Source organism: Tachypleus tridentatus, chromosome 10, assembly GCF_004210375.1.
Source record: "Tachypleus tridentatus isolate NWPU-2018 chromosome 10, ASM421037v1, whole genome shotgun sequence".
Lineage (NCBI taxonomy): Eukaryota > Metazoa > Arthropoda > Merostomata > Xiphosura > Limulidae > Tachypleus > Tachypleus tridentatus.
Window position 1 is genome coordinate 44,797,791 of NC_134834.1, and position 18,822 is coordinate 44,816,612.

Sequence of the window (18,822 nt, forward strand, 5' to 3'; positions counted from 1 at the left end):
ACAGAGTATAAATAAATGCTTCGTGTTACTAACTGTGATGAATAGTATTCCTGATAATTATAGCTTTACTGATAGTAACAAAAAGCATCCCAGAGAATTTTTATATACAGGTATCTCTTGTTACAGTATCAAATAATATTCCATTTTATAGTAATATACTTTTACATTGTTAACGGAGACAAAAATCATGTCGTTTAATGTAATATATTACGTTGTCCAGAAATAAAAGTCGGAATTCTCACGATGACATTTAGAAGCTGAATATTGATTAACTTATCGTTAGTTGGTTGATTTAATCCAAGATTTGTCACTTACAAGGTGTCTTAATTGTCTGCTGTTTCAATTCTACTCAGAGTGAGTTTCGTAACAGCCAAGGCAGCATGTACAAGAAGGACTTTCGTCTAATTTTCCTTTACGACTTCAAACTTGGACGAAAAGCTACCGAAACTACACAGAACATCAATCAAGCATTCGACCTTGTTTTTGTTACTGAACATATAGTTCACTGTTGGTTACAAAGGTTTCGACATCGAGATGAAAGTCTTGAAGACCACAAAGGTCGTGGGAGGAAGCCATCCTTGAATGAAAACACGTTAAGGGAAGCAGTTGAGACACAGACCCTCGCACAACAGTACGTGAGCTTGCAAAACAACGTACAAGCAAATCAAGCATTGTGAACCACCTGAGTGCAATTGGAAAGACGAAAAAGTTGGATAAGTGGGTTACGCATGGGCTGACTAAAGATCAACAAAATCGGCGTTATGAGACCTGTCAAGGATGACGCTCAAAAAACTAAACGAATTGGGAATCGAGGTTCTGCCTCATCCACCTCATTCCCCAGACCTTTCCCCTACAGATTTTCATTTTTTCCATCACTTTGACAAGTTTTTGAACAACAAACGCTTTCAAAACCAGACAGCTGCAGAAGAAGCTTTCAAGAAGTTCATCGACCATAGAAACTCTGATTTATACAACAGTGGTATAAACAGCGTCGTTACCCGTCGGCAAAAGTGTGTTGAAGTAAATGATGTTTACTTTGATTTCAACTTGTTTTACATCATTGGTTTATACTTTTCCAAACTTTGGAGTTCCAAAACATTTATTTCTGAACAACCTCATAATATATGGTGATTAACAGCATTCATTTTAATGTTATGTTGTTAAGTATGGCAAAAATACCGCAGAATGTGGGTTGTAAGAAAATTTTATCTTGTTATCTTTGGCAAACATTATCCCAGTGTTTGTACCGTTTAGAAGCTTTGAGCTTAGATTTAAATAACAGAAAGGATTGTTCTCGACATACAGGAAATCTGCACAATCCCTCAGTGACACAGCAGTACTCTGTGGACTTGTAATGTTAAAAACTGGGTTTCGATACAAATGATGGGCACAGCACTAACACCCTCTTGCTTGAGTTTTTTATAAGAATAGATTTCGCATACAACTGACGTTGCCTAGGAATGTTGGGTTCTAAGACCTACACACAGGAAGTCTTGTGCTCTGCTATCATTAAAGAATAGTGATTCAGTGAAAGGGGTTTCTTTAGAATATTGATTCGTATCAATAAAACTAAAGAAGGCTTAGTTCCTTTGTTTGTTTCTTGTTAAGTATAAAGTTACACAATAGGCTAGCTGTGCTGTAACCACCATGGATACCGAAAACTGGTTATAGAGTTATAAATCTCCAGACTTATCGATGAGCAACTGGAGGAAGGGCATGATTCCAACAAAGGACATGAAAAAAAAAATGACTGACTAATAGTCGCATACTGTAAATAGTGAAGTGAATTAAAAAGCTTGACATTGGAAGTAGTAAAGAACATAGTGGAATTTCCTTTGGAAATGTAAATATTTAGGTCTACAAAAGTGACAAAACAGTTGTGTTCTCAATCCTCTTGCAAAAAACGTAATCGAACAAAAAGTCGTTTGTTCCATGCTGCGATTATTATGTGTCATCCGCCAAAAAGTAATGTAATTTCATCGTCTTCTTAAGTATCTCTAAAAAGTTTAAAGGATTTATTACAGTTCTCCGATGATACAATATTAAAAATCTAACAGAATTTTTTAATGTGTTTTCATGGTATTTATTAGGGTTGTAGCCTAAACTTACATTGGTGATATAAACATTCAAAAAGTAGATACATTTTGCATACTACTAAGCTCTTACCAGTATGTTGCAAAACAAAATCACTTTTATATGGGAATGATGCCACTAAGGTTGGCTTTATGAAGATAAAGTATACAGAAATAGTTTTAAGTCATCATTACCGTTTCTCATGGAGATCAGCACCTTTAGGCTCCTCAAACGGATTTCCTAGATCTGTTATTGACTCCCGTGCATTACGGAAGTGTTTTCTACAGTGGAAATTGCGATTCAAAGCAATAGTACATAACAAGAACCATCACATGGAACACATTTTTGTATTCTTACCAAGGATCGTGAATATTTCTCTGTATTAGTATTTTGTTTATACTAATTTCAAAGCTGTTATATTGTCATAGTAAACAGAAACAAGCTTTACTTTATTTCATAATTTTTGTATGCGTGTTGTGGACACAGTTTCAAACTAAATTATTTTACAATTAACGTGTTTATAGCTACATTAATTATAATTATAATTTAAAGATTATAATGTTTCTCAACCCAAACCAACCCCTTTTTACATACCTATTTTTCTCTACAAATGGGTTTTCTCGTCAACACTGATTTCTTATTAACAGCCGAAAACTCCTTTGATGAAGAAAGCCTTCATTGCAGCAGACTTCACACCCGAGGTATGACATGCCTGTATTTTTGTCTTGATAGAACGTATACTTGTTTTTATTCTTTTTAAACAAAATTTCTTATATGATTCTGTAATATCAATATAAAAACAATAACGACGAGAAATGAAATAAGTATGTATTGTTTTATAGCATAGAGAATTAAATAGCTTAACGACCCGGCATAGCCAGGTGGTTAAGGCACTCGACTCGTCATTCGAGGGTCGCAGGTTCGAATCTCTATTCCACCAAACATGCTCGCTCTTTTAGCTGTAGAGACTTTATAACGTGAGGGTCAATCCCATTATTCATTGGTAAAACAGTAGCCCAAAGGTTAGCAGTGGGTGGTGATGATTAGCTGCCTTCCTTCTAGTCTTACACTGCTAAATTAGGGACGGCTAGCACAGATAACCAGCGCGAAATTCACAACAAACCAAAATATCTCACCAGAAGAGTAGTCAATTATACGGCGTAAAGAATGATGAATCTTAAATGTCTTTTTAATAAAATGGTTATAAACATAATTTTATTTGAAAAAATGCGATGTAAACAATTTGTTTTCTGAAATAATATCCTATTAACAGCTCTTTACTTCTCGTTTAGTGATTATTGTTATTAATAGATGCAAACACGAAAAGATTGTGATGGAATATTTGTAACAACGTGTCCACGAAGGTCACTCTTAACAAAAATAGATTTGTGTGTAAAGAAATGAATAAATACTTTTAAAGGGTGTAATTTCAGCTCAGTAGTAGGTACTTATTTAGCGATAACCTAATCATAACTGAGTTAAAAATTGTTGTTTAAAATTACCTCAATATTGATACAACTGATTTTTTTTGTATAATTGCGATACTGTATGCACTATTTTGCCTTTAACAGTGTTCTTATTATTTTTTGTATTATTCTTTGCTTCAACCAAAGACCTCTCAGTGACGCAATGGTAAGTCTGCAGAATTATGACGCTAAAAATCGGATTTCCTTAGCCTTGATGAGTAAAACACTGAAAACTCATTGTAAAGTCTTGCGCTTATTTGAAAATGTATTAAATTACAAAGCTATCACGAGGGAGCAGTTGCTGTATACAACACATTTAATATCCCTTTATATTTGTTACTATAGTGTTATCATACACAAACAATTGTTATTAATATTAGTAATCAATATTATCGCTCCTCAATGTTTGTATGTATAGAGTCTTCGATGATTGGAGATCAAAGGATGTCGTCTATTGGTGAATATCCTTTGCAATCGAGAGCTCATGTGACGACATAGTTCCACAGATTGACGCCAGAGGGTTTGTTTTGGTTTGAATTTCGCGCAAAGTTACACAAGGGTTATCTGTGCTAACCGTCTCTAATTTTGCAGTGTAAGACTAGAGGGAAGGCAGCTAGTCATCACCATCCATCGCTAACACTTGGGTTATTCTTTTACCAAGAAATAGTGGGGTTAAAGGGCGAGCATGTTTGGTGAGAGAAGAATTCGAAACCGCTCCCTCGGATTACGAGTCGCATGCCTTAACCACTTGGCCATGCTGGGCCGACGCCAGAGGGCTGATAGTGTCTTAGTGGGGGCGGAGTCAAATTGTAGGATTAGGTCATTTTTGACGTGTAGCCAGATGTTTTGTTACGTGGCTCGTGAGTGACCTGTCATGTGTTGTAGATCTTCAGATATCAAAGTGTTTCAATCTATAATTACATCATATGGACCATTTATATGTTTTACATTTAGATTATTTATATATCACACTTTTATATATATGTCATACAATCTATGAAGATATGTGGTTCCATGACATGTTGTGACTATATCTTCATATCTATTCACTTACAACCTAGGCCCGGCATGGCCAAGCGTGTTAAGGCGTACGACTCGTAATCTGAGGGGCACGGGTTCGCATCCCCTTTCAGACGTGGGGGCGTTATAATGTGACGGTCAATCCCACTATTCGTTGGTAAAAGAGTAGCCCAAGAGTTGGCGGTGGATGGTGATGACTAGCTGCCTTCCCTCTAGTCTTACCCTGCTAAATTAGGGACGGCTAGCACAGATAGCCCTCGAGTAGCTTTGTGCAAAAAAACAAACAAACAACTTACAAGCTATGTTGTCTTGAAGCTAATTATTTCATGCCTTTTCAAGCTGTACATATATATTAGAGAACTGTCATATATATTAGAGAAAATTAATACTGATAAAGGTAACTAAATAAAATTAAAAGGAAGGGGTGCGTTAAAAACAGCAAAGCCAGAACTTTGAGTAATTATATTAGTTTTTATCACCTAAAAACAAGCCGAAATATAACTAAATTAACAAATAATAAACAAAAAACACCGCACTAATTAAAAAGGGTACAAGCTATAATGTAGGATATAAAATATACCCTAGGTTTTGGAGGTGATTGAAGAAGTAGGACCCACATTGCGGTAGGGATACACTGTCTATTAGTCTTAACCTCAATTCGCCAGTCTCTTATAAAGAAATAAAATAATAGAGTAGCAATAGATATAGAACATAAATTATGGGAGCGAGATGTGGGTGTTCAAGCCCACAACATCCCACATCTATGTCACCCTTCACCGCCTTCAGACAGTTGTGGGAATATGACTGCTCTCCAAAGGAAAGAAGAAAAAAATTAATTGAAAAATAAGAAAAATAACGTAAGGTGGGTAAGTTAAAAATTTACCTCTTGAAGCTAATATCCCAGCCTATATTATGGTATAAAGGCACTAACTGATAGCCCAGTGAATGAATTATACTAATATGAAGAGTCCCATCCAGTTATCTAAATAAACTAGTATAGCACCCAACCACCACCCAGTAAACTTAACAAATTTTTCTGGAATTGCCGTTGACATGGTGTTTGGTGAATAAAAGTAGATTATAGTATAACTCCCTGGTAATTTTGGTTTGATTTTATGTTGAACAGATGTGGAAAATAACTCTTCTGTAGTTTTTGTAAGCCAGAGATTTTGAGGAGCATTGTTAAAGTCATAGGAATAAAAGTAAGTGAAGATATTAATGATCCTAATTTTGAAAAATCTTACCTCCATTGACAATGATACTTGGCTTAGGTTTTTGGCAAATTAAATCATCAAAAATAAAATATCCGTCAAATCCCTCCACATTATGAGCGTTCATTATATCAATTTTGTATTCCTTGGAAAAGATAAACAAAAATTGTCATATGTTTCATACCTTTTAAAGATTATTTTTTAATATAAAAATCATGGACAACGTAGTAATGTACTTATTTTCATTACATAAAAAATTATCCCTTCTCCACCCCACATATCAAATCTAGTTTGTCAGTCTCCTTTTTTGACAGCGGTAAGGTGTCAAAGTAGTCAATACCGAATTGTAAACATGTCTGTCTCTCTAAATCGTCCATTTCTTTGGTTTCAGTTCGTATATAGAAATAATAAATAAATAAATATCTATATGCTTATTCAAAAATTCATAAAATAGAAAAATAATAATAAAGAGTGAATATGCTTGCAAAGCTAAAATCAGTTGTTATGTCATTCGCAGAAATAGATGATATTTTGAACATAACATTCCTGAATGTTGAAAAAAATCAAGTGGCCAATATATGTGAAACATGCTGACTTTATATACATTAGTCATACGTTAGACACTGAGAACACAATTTGCAAAACATACATATTGTAACCAAGTGAGTCACGTAAATATTGGAGAATGATTCACATTTGAAAAATCAGAAACATAAAAATTAGGTTTCAAAAGCGTCTGATGTAAAACACAAACAGAAACACAATAATAAAACATACATTGCAATATGAGCGCTGTGCACTGTATTATAATGTAACTGGCTTGTGAAAAAAAATCAACATTGCTTTGTTTCAGCATTTTACACAAAAAAGCAACATTAGTTTATTTGATACAACACTAAGACAAACATATAATTTATCAGAGCCATATAAACACCTAACTTTCATACTTTTCTTGAAACTAGAAGACAACATAATTATGACTTATTTTTACAAGTTTTGGAAAATCTCAGTTACTGTGTTACTCTTATACATAGAATTAAAGTATGCAACTTCAGGTTTTTAAAAACTTATGTTGTATCATGTACATTTATGGACATGCTATGGAAAAGTGTGAACGAACAAAAAAATGTGCCTGTAAACAGTACGAACATAATATACAAATACAGATAAAATATCTGTATATATCTGTATGTAAGACACTAAAATAAAAAGCGATAACTAATCAACAAAACAATTGAGTAATGTGAGTGAACAGTAAGATTTATATCATAGATTTAAACAATAACACTGCTATGATTATGAAATAATACGAAAAGGTAGATTTTTGTGCTATAAAGAACAAATAATCTCGTTTGTATTGTACAAAACATTTCTCTAATTATTCTGTATGTATTAAATTGAAAACGTTTTAACATTTCTAAAATAAACTATACCCGAAAGTACAATATGCATAAAACAAATTTTAAATACGAAATTACGCACAAATGTTTGCTTTGAAGCATGGTCAGTGTTCCTGGAATGAAACATGAACTTTAATCTGCGACTCATGTATGTCAGAAGACCACTCGTCTGATCTTTCAGTTTCAGTAAAACTTTGCGTTCCTTGAATTGACCCTCGTCTCCTCACTATGTCGTTTGTAGCCTCTCCCCCCAAATTGCGTCGCTGATCACTTGAGTCTAGTCTGACAAAACATAATTTGCTGCAATATATCTTAAAAGAAATATACTTCTTCTATCTATGATTGTATGTACTTACAGTTGAGGCTTATTGAAAGCTGTAATTGATTGAACTGGTCTAAAGTTTTTCTTATTTTCAATATACAGGACAAACAAGTTGTTGAAACATGTACTAAACAGATTTTAAAGTTACAGCGCCGTAAACGACGATATCCAATGATAAGTTGGAGAAGAGCTTTCAGTTTGGTAAGTAAACTTTCTTTCCGCTGACTGAATACTACTCTTCATTTGGTCTTTTCCAAACTGTGAACTACCGTGCATGAATGATTTATATTTTCACTGAAAATTACTGATATCGATAACAATGAAAAGATAACTAGTAAACGAACTTTGCTTCATAAAGTTATAAAATTGTAGACTTAAAACTTTGAGTTTAATAGTTATGAAACTAGTACGAATTCATTTATAGACTGAATATCTGTAACGTAAAAACTGTTATTACATGTGAAATTCATAATAAATGGAATAATACATTTGCTGAAGCAGGTATATGCTGGTATATTCAATCCTTATGTTTTATCGAAGCTCGTACTTTGATCAATATATGACAGTTATTATAAAGGTATAATTTAGAGAAAGAAGTAAAAGGGGATACTTATGTTTTAGTTATTACGATCAGTCTGTGAGTTTACTCTAATTAAACCTAGTGTATATTGTATATATGGATACCGAACTTAACATTCATCCAACTTGGGTTAAAACGGCTGTTGTGTGTGAATGTTCGATTATTGAAATGAATAGAATAGCAATTTGTGTACCTACTGGTTCGAATCCCGAAGAATAAAGGTAGAACAGATAGATTAAGAGTACTTTATATTAATTATATATGAACAAACACACACACATACAATTATATATCAAAGACTGCGAGCTTGTAGTGAAACAATTTAACGGCGCCAAAGGGGAGCTTGAGCCTCCCAAAAATGAGCCAAGCTCCCTCAGCCCCCCAAATATTGTTACTTACGTATATTCATAAAATATATAAAACACAATCGTCGTTGTTGCTTAACAATTAACATCAAAGAAACATAGGCCCGGCATAGTCAAGTGGGTTAAGGCGTGCGACTAGTAATCTGAGGATCGCGGGTTCGCAACCCTGTCACACCAAACGTGCTAGCCTTTTCAGCCGTGGGGGCGTTATAATGTGAAGGTCAATCCCACTATTCGTCGGCAAAAGAGTAGCCCAAGAGTTGGCGGTGGGTGGTGATGACTAGCTGCCTTCCCTCTAGTCTTACACTGCTAAATTAGGGACGGCTAGCGCAGATAGCCCTCGAGTAGCTTTGCGTAAAATTAAAAACAAACAAAACAAAGATACATGGATCTGTAGAACTCAACGTCTTCATTAAGACGGAAGTATGTGTCATGCATCTCATAGCAATGTACTGAATGCACGGACTCTCATGCGCTGTATTACCGCTCCATGTGTAATGCCATTCTATCTTGAGCTTTGACGAAGATTAGACAACCACGTTGATTTCAAGTTACAACAGATCATCAGGGATTTCACTTGATAAACCAAAGGTTTCACAAGTATTTACCCATTAATTTCATTTATCTTTTATTGAAAAGTAAAACATAGCATGCATGTATAAGTGTATTGTGTATAGGTCAAAACTATTAAGCATTTAGTTGGTGTTGTATCCTCTGTGAGATCATTTTGCATTGTGTATCAGCCAGAACATGCACATTGTTTTGAAGTAATATTGACTATAAACACAACATGATGAAAGATAGTTAGCCTTATAGTGACCTTACTTTTCCTCATAGTGTATTAACTTCACATGGGATAATTCGTTTCTGCTATGTAAATTATATCTTTATGCTATATTTCTTTTGATTTGTAGCTTTACTCTTAATGGTATATTATATGTTCAATCTGAGCTAATCTTAATTTTCTTTATTATTATGTATTACCTTGGGTGGAATTTAGGTAAGCCTCCTCTTTTACATTTACGCATATTTTCACAAACAGATTATTTCTAATTTGCAATAATGAATTATTAATAAGAGTATGGGTTTCCAATAAAAATTGCATTAAAAACGCAGTTCAAAATGGCACACCATTCTGAAATGTGCCTTGGTATTTGCATCATTATAATTAACCATCTATACTTCATATTGATGGCATTTTGGGAAGCCCCTCCACAGTTTACCTCAGCCCCCCTCAGCCCCTCAACGAATATATGCTGGCGCCGCCACTGCAAAGCCTGGAATATCGTCGAGATCAGAAAGAAACAGTCAAGACTGAATGCAATCAACACTACTGAGTGCACCAAGGAAAAGAAGGGCAATGTGCTGTGAAGAAACATAGAAAGTTAAGAGGTTAAGAAACATCGGTTGAAATTGCGTGAACTGAAAAAGTGACTAGATTTTGGTCGGCCCCTAAAGGATTGATGGATTACAGCTCTAAGTTGTTAGAAAATTATAGGAGGTAATGGCTTACTTTCTTGTTTAGATGCTATGAGACAGTATAATCTTAATTGCAAAAAGTAGGTGCAAGGACATAAAGAAAACGACCTAACGGCACGGTTTTGAAAAAAAAAAGAGGTTTTAAACGGTAGGTATTTAACAGAATTACAAAAAGGCCAAGAGATATAAGAAAGGCTGAATAAACCGAGTGAGCAACAAAACCTAGTTCTAAATCACCGTGTTGTTGATTATTGTAATAAACAACAAGTTGTTGTTTACGAGTTAGAAATAGTTAAAGGGAAAGTGAAATGTTAGAATTGCAAGATTAAACAATGTGGTGTCAGAAGCATTCTACTATATGTTATCTCAAGTGCTGATATAGTGGAGTAAGACATAGTTATGATTTTTTTTCTAGCAATGCTGTTAAAATCAAGCCAAACGGTTGTTGGTTTGGTTGTTCTTTTCGCTTTTCTCATAGCTGTATTAGGCACCCTATGTAACTTAGTGATTGCTAACTTTGATGGAATTATCAGTGAATAATTTCTATATGTTTAAGTAATCTCTTGTAAATATTAGTATAATGACCTTCACCTAAACAAATTATGTAGTAACAAAAATTTGATAATTGAAACAGTATGCATGTTTCTGGATTATTTTTTAATGGAGATCATTCTAAGCTGGTTTCAGACCGCAGAAATTGCAAACATTTTGAACCTGGATATATTATTTACTCGATTCATTATATAGTTTATGTTGTAAAACTTATGTTTAATGTATTTATTACATAAGTTATTTTATATATTTCACGTTTATTACACTCAATATTTATATTGTGTTCAGGATCTCATATCTGCTTGAGTCATTATGACTCTAGATTACATAATTTTTGCATACTACAATCATTGCTGTAAGAAAACACACACGCTTGTGTACCAGACTTGTTATGTAATACATGTAGTAGGTTTTATGTTTATTACATTGATTATATAACATATATTGATTGGCATAGTCAGGTGGTTAGGGCGCACGACTCGTAGTATGATGGTTGTGGGTTCGAATCCTGTCCCACCAAAAATTCTCGCCTTTTCAGCCGCGAGGGCGTTCTAATGGATGATCTCACTATTCATTAGTAAAAGAGTATCCAAAGAATTGGTGATGAGTGGTGAGGACTCATCATAAGCTACCTCCCTTTAGTATTACACTGCTAAATTAATGACGGTTAGCGTAGATAGCCGTCGTGTAGCTTTGCGCGACATTCAAAAACGAACATATCATATTGAGTACTTAATGTGTAGGTTGTGTGGATTACGGAATATTTATAAGGAACATTATACATCTTAATTATATTCATGTTTTACTGTTAAGGAGAATCATTATGTAGTTTGTGAATATAATTTCATATAGTTTTAATCTTAGACTTGATGTTTATCATACTCATTATGTAGTTTCCTTGTTTTTTTGCTTGCTAGATATATCAGTTGCGTGATTTGATAATCCAGACTTGTTTTGAAATAAATACGGTGTTTTTTGTTTCCAAAATATTTAGTTTCACAGAGTTAGTGCGCATACTTTATTAAAGAGTTTGATATCGTGTTTACTAAATTTTGTTTTTTATTTCTCTTTTACAGTATGAAAAAATAATGGAATGCCTGAGTGACGTAAGTAAAATGCAAAAAACAAAATAGAATTTTATGGTCATCTACATACGACAACAATAAGTAATATTTAGTATGTCAATTTTACTGGGCGATTCAAAAATTCGTTGATAAAAAAATAATTCAGGAATGGAGAAGGTATAAGAAAATAATTATTAGTGGTGTAAAATGAGGTTTTGTGGGTTTACCACGTAATAGATCACTGAAGTCGTTAAAATCAGTTTCAAAGTCACGACATTTGAAACATACCCCAAAACTTCAGTTGAAAAAAATATCAAAATTGCAACATAACAGTTGATCCTTGTGGCCCATGAGTAAATGAACCTGCATGCAATTACAGCCAAAAAAAAACATTTCTTATTAACTGATCTGAAATATCATGGCTTTCTGCAAACCGTTCTGCCTACAGCCCAGCAACATCCCGAGCAGACACGGCATGGCCAGGTGGTTAAAGCACTCGACTCGTAATCTGAGAGTCGCGAGTTTGAATCCCCGTCACACCAAACTTCCTCGCCCTTTCAGCCGTGGGGGCGTCATAATGTAATGGTCAATCCCAGTATAAGTTGGTAAAAGAGTAGTCTAAGAGTTGGCGGTGGGTGGTGATGACTAGTCTTACACTGCTAAATTAGGGGCGACTAGCGCAAGTAGCCCTCGTGTAACTTTGCGCGAATTTCAAAACAAATTAAACCATCCCGAGCAACCTAATGACAACTTCCACAGACACACACTTTGATCATGTTAAATAATCTGGTAAAAGTTGCAGAAAAATGCTTGTGTGCCACTTAATTTAGAAGGTGTGTATTTTAACCTTTTCGATTCTCCTGTGGTGCAGTATCTTCGTTTTGCAAATTGTTGATCCTTTGCTTCGCCACGTGCATGGAAGGGGTACACTGATACTTACAAAGTGTGTACTTGACGTAATATTTAGTACTGTTTGCAGCTTTGTCATGAACACTGTGGGTGTATAATGCATATTAATAAACATTCTGAAGGATGTGACCTTGAATGAACTTCAGTGATATTGTTGTCATAGGATAGTGTCACAACACCTCGTTTCACACCATTAGTAATTATTTTCATACACCTCTACATTTCTGAATTATTTATTTCTCAATAGATTTCTGAATCTCGCTATATTTTAGAAGAGTGTTAAAATTGTGTATTGCTTTAAGTAATAGAAAATAAGAAAATTATAAGTAATCTGATTTTTTTTTTCAGAGCTGTGAAAAGCAGTCCAGGAGAAGAGCTAAATAAAAATGGAGGATAATATACCACATCAGTACTTATTTAGACGCTTCTGGGATTAGTCTTTTCTTTTAAAAATAAAATATAATAAATATATTTGAAATTATTCTTTGTATACTATGAAATTAGAGAATTAAAGTTATCTTATTACAACCAAATCACAGCACATGTACCAGAAATTCTATAGTAAACTGTGTTGAGCAGTATGAAATGTTGATTTGTGGCGTTTATTTTTTTTTACATATTGGTACTATGAATGATAATAGTTATTACTTCATTAATCGAAATGGCACTTTTCTGTTACATCTATTGTAATTATTCTATAAATTTGCAAAGTAAATACCAAAAATAGTTTCAAATTTTCTTTTATCATTATCTATACTTGCTATTCAGGATTTTGGATTTCAATGTGTGTGTTTTCTTATATCAAAGCCATATCGGGCTATCTGCCCTGTCCACTAAGAAGAATCGAATCTATGAGTTTATTATGGCAAGTCCAAATACTTACCGCTATCCCACCAGGGGAATTAGATTTCAGAAAAAATATCACAGTAATTGATACGTACAACTTGATGAAAACAATGCAATGTCTACTTGACACAAAAATGACAACTTAGTTTACTCACACAAGTTGTTATTAGTTTTATATTGCAAAACATTTGTTTATTTTACACCCAAAATTTTACCAGGTCTACTTGTCATCATAAGGCAGGATACAAGAAGTGACGATGCCAAGTAAATCTGGTGAAACGTTGGGCGTAAAATAAACAAATAGTTTTACTGTGTACAACCGATGAAAACTTAAGTTAATTTTGAAAACATAGTTCTTACTGATATCTAAATTATTTTATTATTTTCATAACAATTCTACAGATAACATTCACATGCACCTACTTGTAGTGCTAATACGAACAGCACAAAACGTTTTAACGCTTATACCACAGCTAAACGTAGGTTTAATCTTAAACAGAACTTTTTGATATAAACTACGACACATACGCCTAGCTTACTTAGTTTAGTTTTGATTAATATACACGCAATTTGTTAAGTAACTGAAAAACAGAACAATAACTTTTCGTCAATTATCTCAGTTTGACAGCATTTTACGAACTAACAACTCCTTCGTATTTGTAACTAATATATTCATATAATTTTAATATAGTGTACAATAGCTTAACTTAACGGTCTCCAAACAGTTTATTAAAGTAATATAATTGTTTAATATTATAAAAACAAAAAATAAAATGTAATTGAGTAAAAGCCAATCCAGGCGCGATACACTCTCATATTTGCTGGAAAACGTCAAAAACTTAGTATTGCATTAGCTCACTTATCGACTCCAGTTCCCTAAAGTAGTGTGTTTCTTCCCCCCCCCCCAGCCCCGTGTACTTCAGTGTGTGTCAGTGAATGTTTACTCTAAGTTCGAGTCCATAACTATTCCTAGCTATTAAATTAGTAAAAGGGAAGAAGAGAAAAGCTGACTTTGAAAGTCGTGTTTTTAAAGAAAAGTGGAGCGTGAACTACTTCGTTATTGAATCACATAACAAAACGTTGTGCTTAATATGCAACGAGATTATTGCAGTGCTAAAATAATACAATATTCGTAGACATTACCAAACCAAGCACTCATCAAACTATTCTCAGTTCACGCGAAAGCTGCATTTAGACAAATTCGAAACTTTGAAACGTAACTTATCGTCACAACAGGCTGTATTTAAGAGGAAGAAAGCTGAGAATGAAGCTGCAAGAAGAACAACTTTCTAAACGAGGAAGAAAATTTACCGATGGTGTATTAATTAAATTGTGTATAACCGAAGCAACCAAAAAAATGTGCCCAGAAAAAGTAGACTTATTTAAGACTCTTAGTCTTTCGGCAAATACAGTTGCTCGTAAAGTCAAGGACATTGGAAACAATATAGTTTCTCAGCTGAAAGACAAGGCCAAAGAGTTCAAGTGTTTTTCCATCGCGCTTGACGAGTCATCAGATGTTTTCGACACTTTACAGTTGTTGTTGTTTATTTGTGGTGTCAATATTAATTTTGAAGTGACTGAAGAGTTAGCTTTTGTACACAGTGTGCTATGAATAACCACAGGTGAGAACATTTTCAAAGAGATCGAAAAATCACTAAGTCAGTACGGTCTGGAATGAAATGGCTGAAGTGCATTACAACAGATGGTGGAAAAAAATATGTGTGATGCAGGGAAAGGTTTAATTGGGGCAAATTTACAAAACTGTTGAAAGTGTGGGTTGTTTCAAGACTATGGTTCTTCATTGCATTAATCATCAGCAGGCACTGTGTGGAAAATATCTGAATCTATCACGTGTCATGGAACCTGTAGTTTCAACAGTGAACTTCATTCGCTTTCATGGACTTAACTATTGTCAATTCCGTGAATTTTTGGCGAAATAAAAGCAACATATTCCGACTTGCCCTATCACACTTTAGTTCGAGGGTTAGCTGTAGGAAGGTTATGTCGTGATATTTTTGAGCTTAGAACTGAGATTGAATTTTTTTAATGAAAAGACCGTCCTCAACCGTTACTCGCAAACAGTGAATGACTTTAAGAATTAACTTTTTCTGTAGACTTGACAAGGCACTTCAATGAATTCAATCTTAGATTACAAGACGAAACCGCACCTATCCGCAATATGTACACTGAGGTGAAAGCATTTCAGCAAAAACTAATTCTTTTTGAGTCCCAGTTGATGAGTTGCTTCACACACTTTCCACATTGTGAAAAGTTCTAGCAAAACACGAGATCCCCATTCCCACAACTGTGCATCTTAAATATTTTCGATATGTGCTCTTACGCGAAATAAATGAGCGATGTTGTATTCTAATCATGTATGCATACCTATTTAATTTTACCACGATCCCTCCAGTCCACGAAGCCTAAAAAGATCTACCTCCCGGCCCTTATCCAAAAATATTTGCAAACACCTGAAACCTTAACTCATGTGCTCTTTATGTAATGGCCCGGCATGGCCAGGTGGTTACGGTACTCAACTCGTAATCTAAGGGTCACGGGTTCGAATCCCCGTCACACCAAACATGCTCGCCCTTTTAGCCGTGGAGGCGTTATAATGTGACAGTCAACTCAACTATTTATTGGTAAAAGAGTAGTCCAAGAGTTGGCGGTGGGTGGTGATGACTAGGTGCCTTCCCTCTAGTCTTACACTGCTAAATTAGGGACGGCTAGCACAGATAGCTCTCGAGTAGCTTTGTGCGAAATTTCAAAACAAACCAAACATTTAAGTAACATCTAAGTTAAAAGATTAAAAGTATATTACTTATAGCAATGCCTCCTTCCTCGATTGTGAAATCTCTTGTAGAATCCTAATACAAAAATTAAAGCACAACATTAAACTGTTCATTTGCTAAGTGTTTTCTCTGAGTTTTTTTCTGGGCTTACGGTATGCAGATAGAATGACTTTTGTCCCTTATCGTCACTGGCAGTCCTGTCGCTGAAGGAGTCCTTTCTGCATAGGCTGTCGAATGAATCCACCGGCATCAATATCCTTATTGATCCTTTAGAAGTAGCCCCAACAGGAACTCTGGGCTCTTCGAAAGGCAGCTTCTTTCCTGGAATAGCCATGTTGACAATTCTCTTGCCAAGGACGATTATAGTGGTTAGCCTTTGACTCAGACTACGTATCCTTTTCAATTATTGAATCCACATAACTGACTCTCTAAAGTAAAATATATGACCTTTCTAAAAACCTGCGCTTTGGAATTTGTTCATTCTTGCAACGATAATTGTTCAGACATAACATACTACTGGTTGAAATCAAGTTTTATCAGAATTGACATTTTAGCAACTATTTGTTTTATCACAGGCGCCCCATGGCCAGGTGGTTTAGGCGCTTGACTCGTAATTTGCGGGTTCGAATCCCAGTCACACCAAACATACCCGTCCTTTCAGCCGTGGGGTGTTATAATGCGACGGTCAATCCTACTATTCGTTGGTAAAAGAGAAGCTCAAGAGTTGGCAGTGGATGGTGAAGACTAGCTTCTTTCTGTCTAGTCATACACTGCTAAATTAGAAAATCTAGCGCAGATAGCCCTCGTGTAGCTTTGCGCGAAATTCAAAAACAAACAAATATCGTTTTATCACAAGGATAAAAGCACATATGACGTCTTCATTTTACAAAGCCATAGATATTTTAACTACCGATCCCTCAGAATATGCCAGGGTGTTTGGTTCCACTGTGCTTCTGTAACTAGATGTAGATTTTTGTTTGTAGCTTCTGGTATGATTTTTCTGTGTTTTGGTAGTATCTGAGTATCTCACTTCTTAGTAGTACAATGATTATGTATCACTTCTATTGTCAATTGAAATTCAATCTCTAGTACAGTAACTGCCATGAAAAGAACAGGGATTTTCTGATTATAAACTGTGAAGTTATTTGAAGCTAGTTTAACCTCACATCTATGTCTCCACATGAAGTCAGTTTTCAATATGTATTCTTCCTCAGTACAAAATGAACTTTAGATGATAAACATACATTATAGATTACAGTTCTGTGGTGTGGAGAAGTGTATACAATAAGAGTAACTTGTAATTCTTTGTTTCAAAATTTTAGAACTACTTGCTGTTTGCATATTTCCATTTTCCTTCTTCATTTCTGGAGGGAATTACTTGTCTTTCATTAACAAATCAAATCGAAAAATTGTAACAGTAGAACCTGTGTTGCTCAACAAACTGTAAGATATTCCATAAATAAATAACATATTTGTGGACGATTTTCATCAAACAGTGAAGTTCTTATCGTATTTGGGGTGGATATAATATTCACAGTTTACAGCTTTGTTCCATAAGTCCAGCTAGTTTCTTAATTTTTAAAGTCCTTTGATTTGTTTGAGCTTTGAGATACATCTTCAGGTTACTGACTCCTGATCTTGTTTATATCTTACAGTATCGCCTGTAATAGATATATTTCCTACACTTGTTTTTGTGTTCTTTGGAGTTGTGCTTATTTCATACAGGCTTAAATTTGCAGTTCTCTGGAATATGTCCTTTTAAGTAACATTTAAAACATCGATATTCTTGTGAACTATTATATCAGTTTTTTTTTTCAGAATCTAGACTATCATAAGAACAAGTTGTTGTTTCAATATTACAGAATATAATGATTTAGTTAGTAACTTCTAGATCCCGCTTTTAGTAGTTTATCTTTTAGTTTAATGGAATTAAGTTCCATTGTCTACTACAGGACTTCCTTTAAATGTGTACTCCTTTTTTGCTTCAGCCTAATTCTCATATTCTCACATGTTATAACATCTGTAACTTAGTCACGTGTCAATTACTCAATTATTTCATGTGCAACATGATGGTCAATCCTTTACAAATATTCTACAAATCCCATTAAAGCATCTTTTACTTTGCACTCTGTTACAGTTTTGGATACTTTTTTGGTGTGTTACTTTGAACAAGTGGATAAGGCATTTGCCCATGCTTGATAATTATTATGGCTATCAGCTGAAAAGTCAATTAAGATCATTAAAGCTGGTTATTTTAAATGGGCTGCAATATGAATAGGTATTGCCCTAACAGATGATAGAGCAGAAGTGTTATTGGGTGTAGATGAAATAAATTCTCCTACTTACTATTTTGTAGTGGATGGAATTCTTGGGTAGATGAAGAAATGGATGTGGCTTGTTTAGTCTTTACATTCACCAATTTGTTCTTTCATTGTTTTATTCTGTCATTGGCCTTTTTTTTTTAACTCAATGATATATTTGTGTAGCTTTCAATTTTGTCATTACAGCCTCTGCACATACATCATTCAGCTTTGGTATTGCTGTGCCCTACACCTTCAGTTGTATTCAATCAGATATATACTTTGTTCTTAATTCTTCTTCAAACGTTTCATCTCTTTCTTCACTATATATTCTTAAAATCACGTATTATTAAAAAATAAAAATCATGACATTAGTATATTTATTTCTACAAAGTTAAAAGAAGAAAAACACGATCTAAGTTAATTATATTATTCATGGATTG

At 34.4% G+C, this 18,822-nt stretch overlaps 1 protein-coding gene across 1 annotated transcript in view; it reads left to right on the forward strand.

Annotated features, from left to right (window-relative positions):
- LOC143229173 (uncharacterized) overlaps window positions 1-13,006 on the forward strand; it is a 32,194-nt gene extending 19,188 nt beyond the window's left edge. Inside the window, exons 6-9 of the mRNA XM_076461093.1 lie at window positions 2,721-2,774; window positions 7,595-7,693; window positions 11,545-11,574; window positions 12,790-13,006. Coding sequence (XP_076317208.1) covers window positions 2,721-2,774; window positions 7,595-7,693; window positions 11,545-11,574; window positions 12,790-12,825 — 219 coding nt within the window. The 3' untranslated portion in view covers window positions 12,826-13,006. The remainder of the gene's footprint in view (window positions 1-2,720; window positions 2,775-7,594; window positions 7,694-11,544; window positions 11,575-12,789) is intronic.
- The last annotated feature ends 5,816 nt before the right edge of the window (window positions 13,007-18,822 follow it).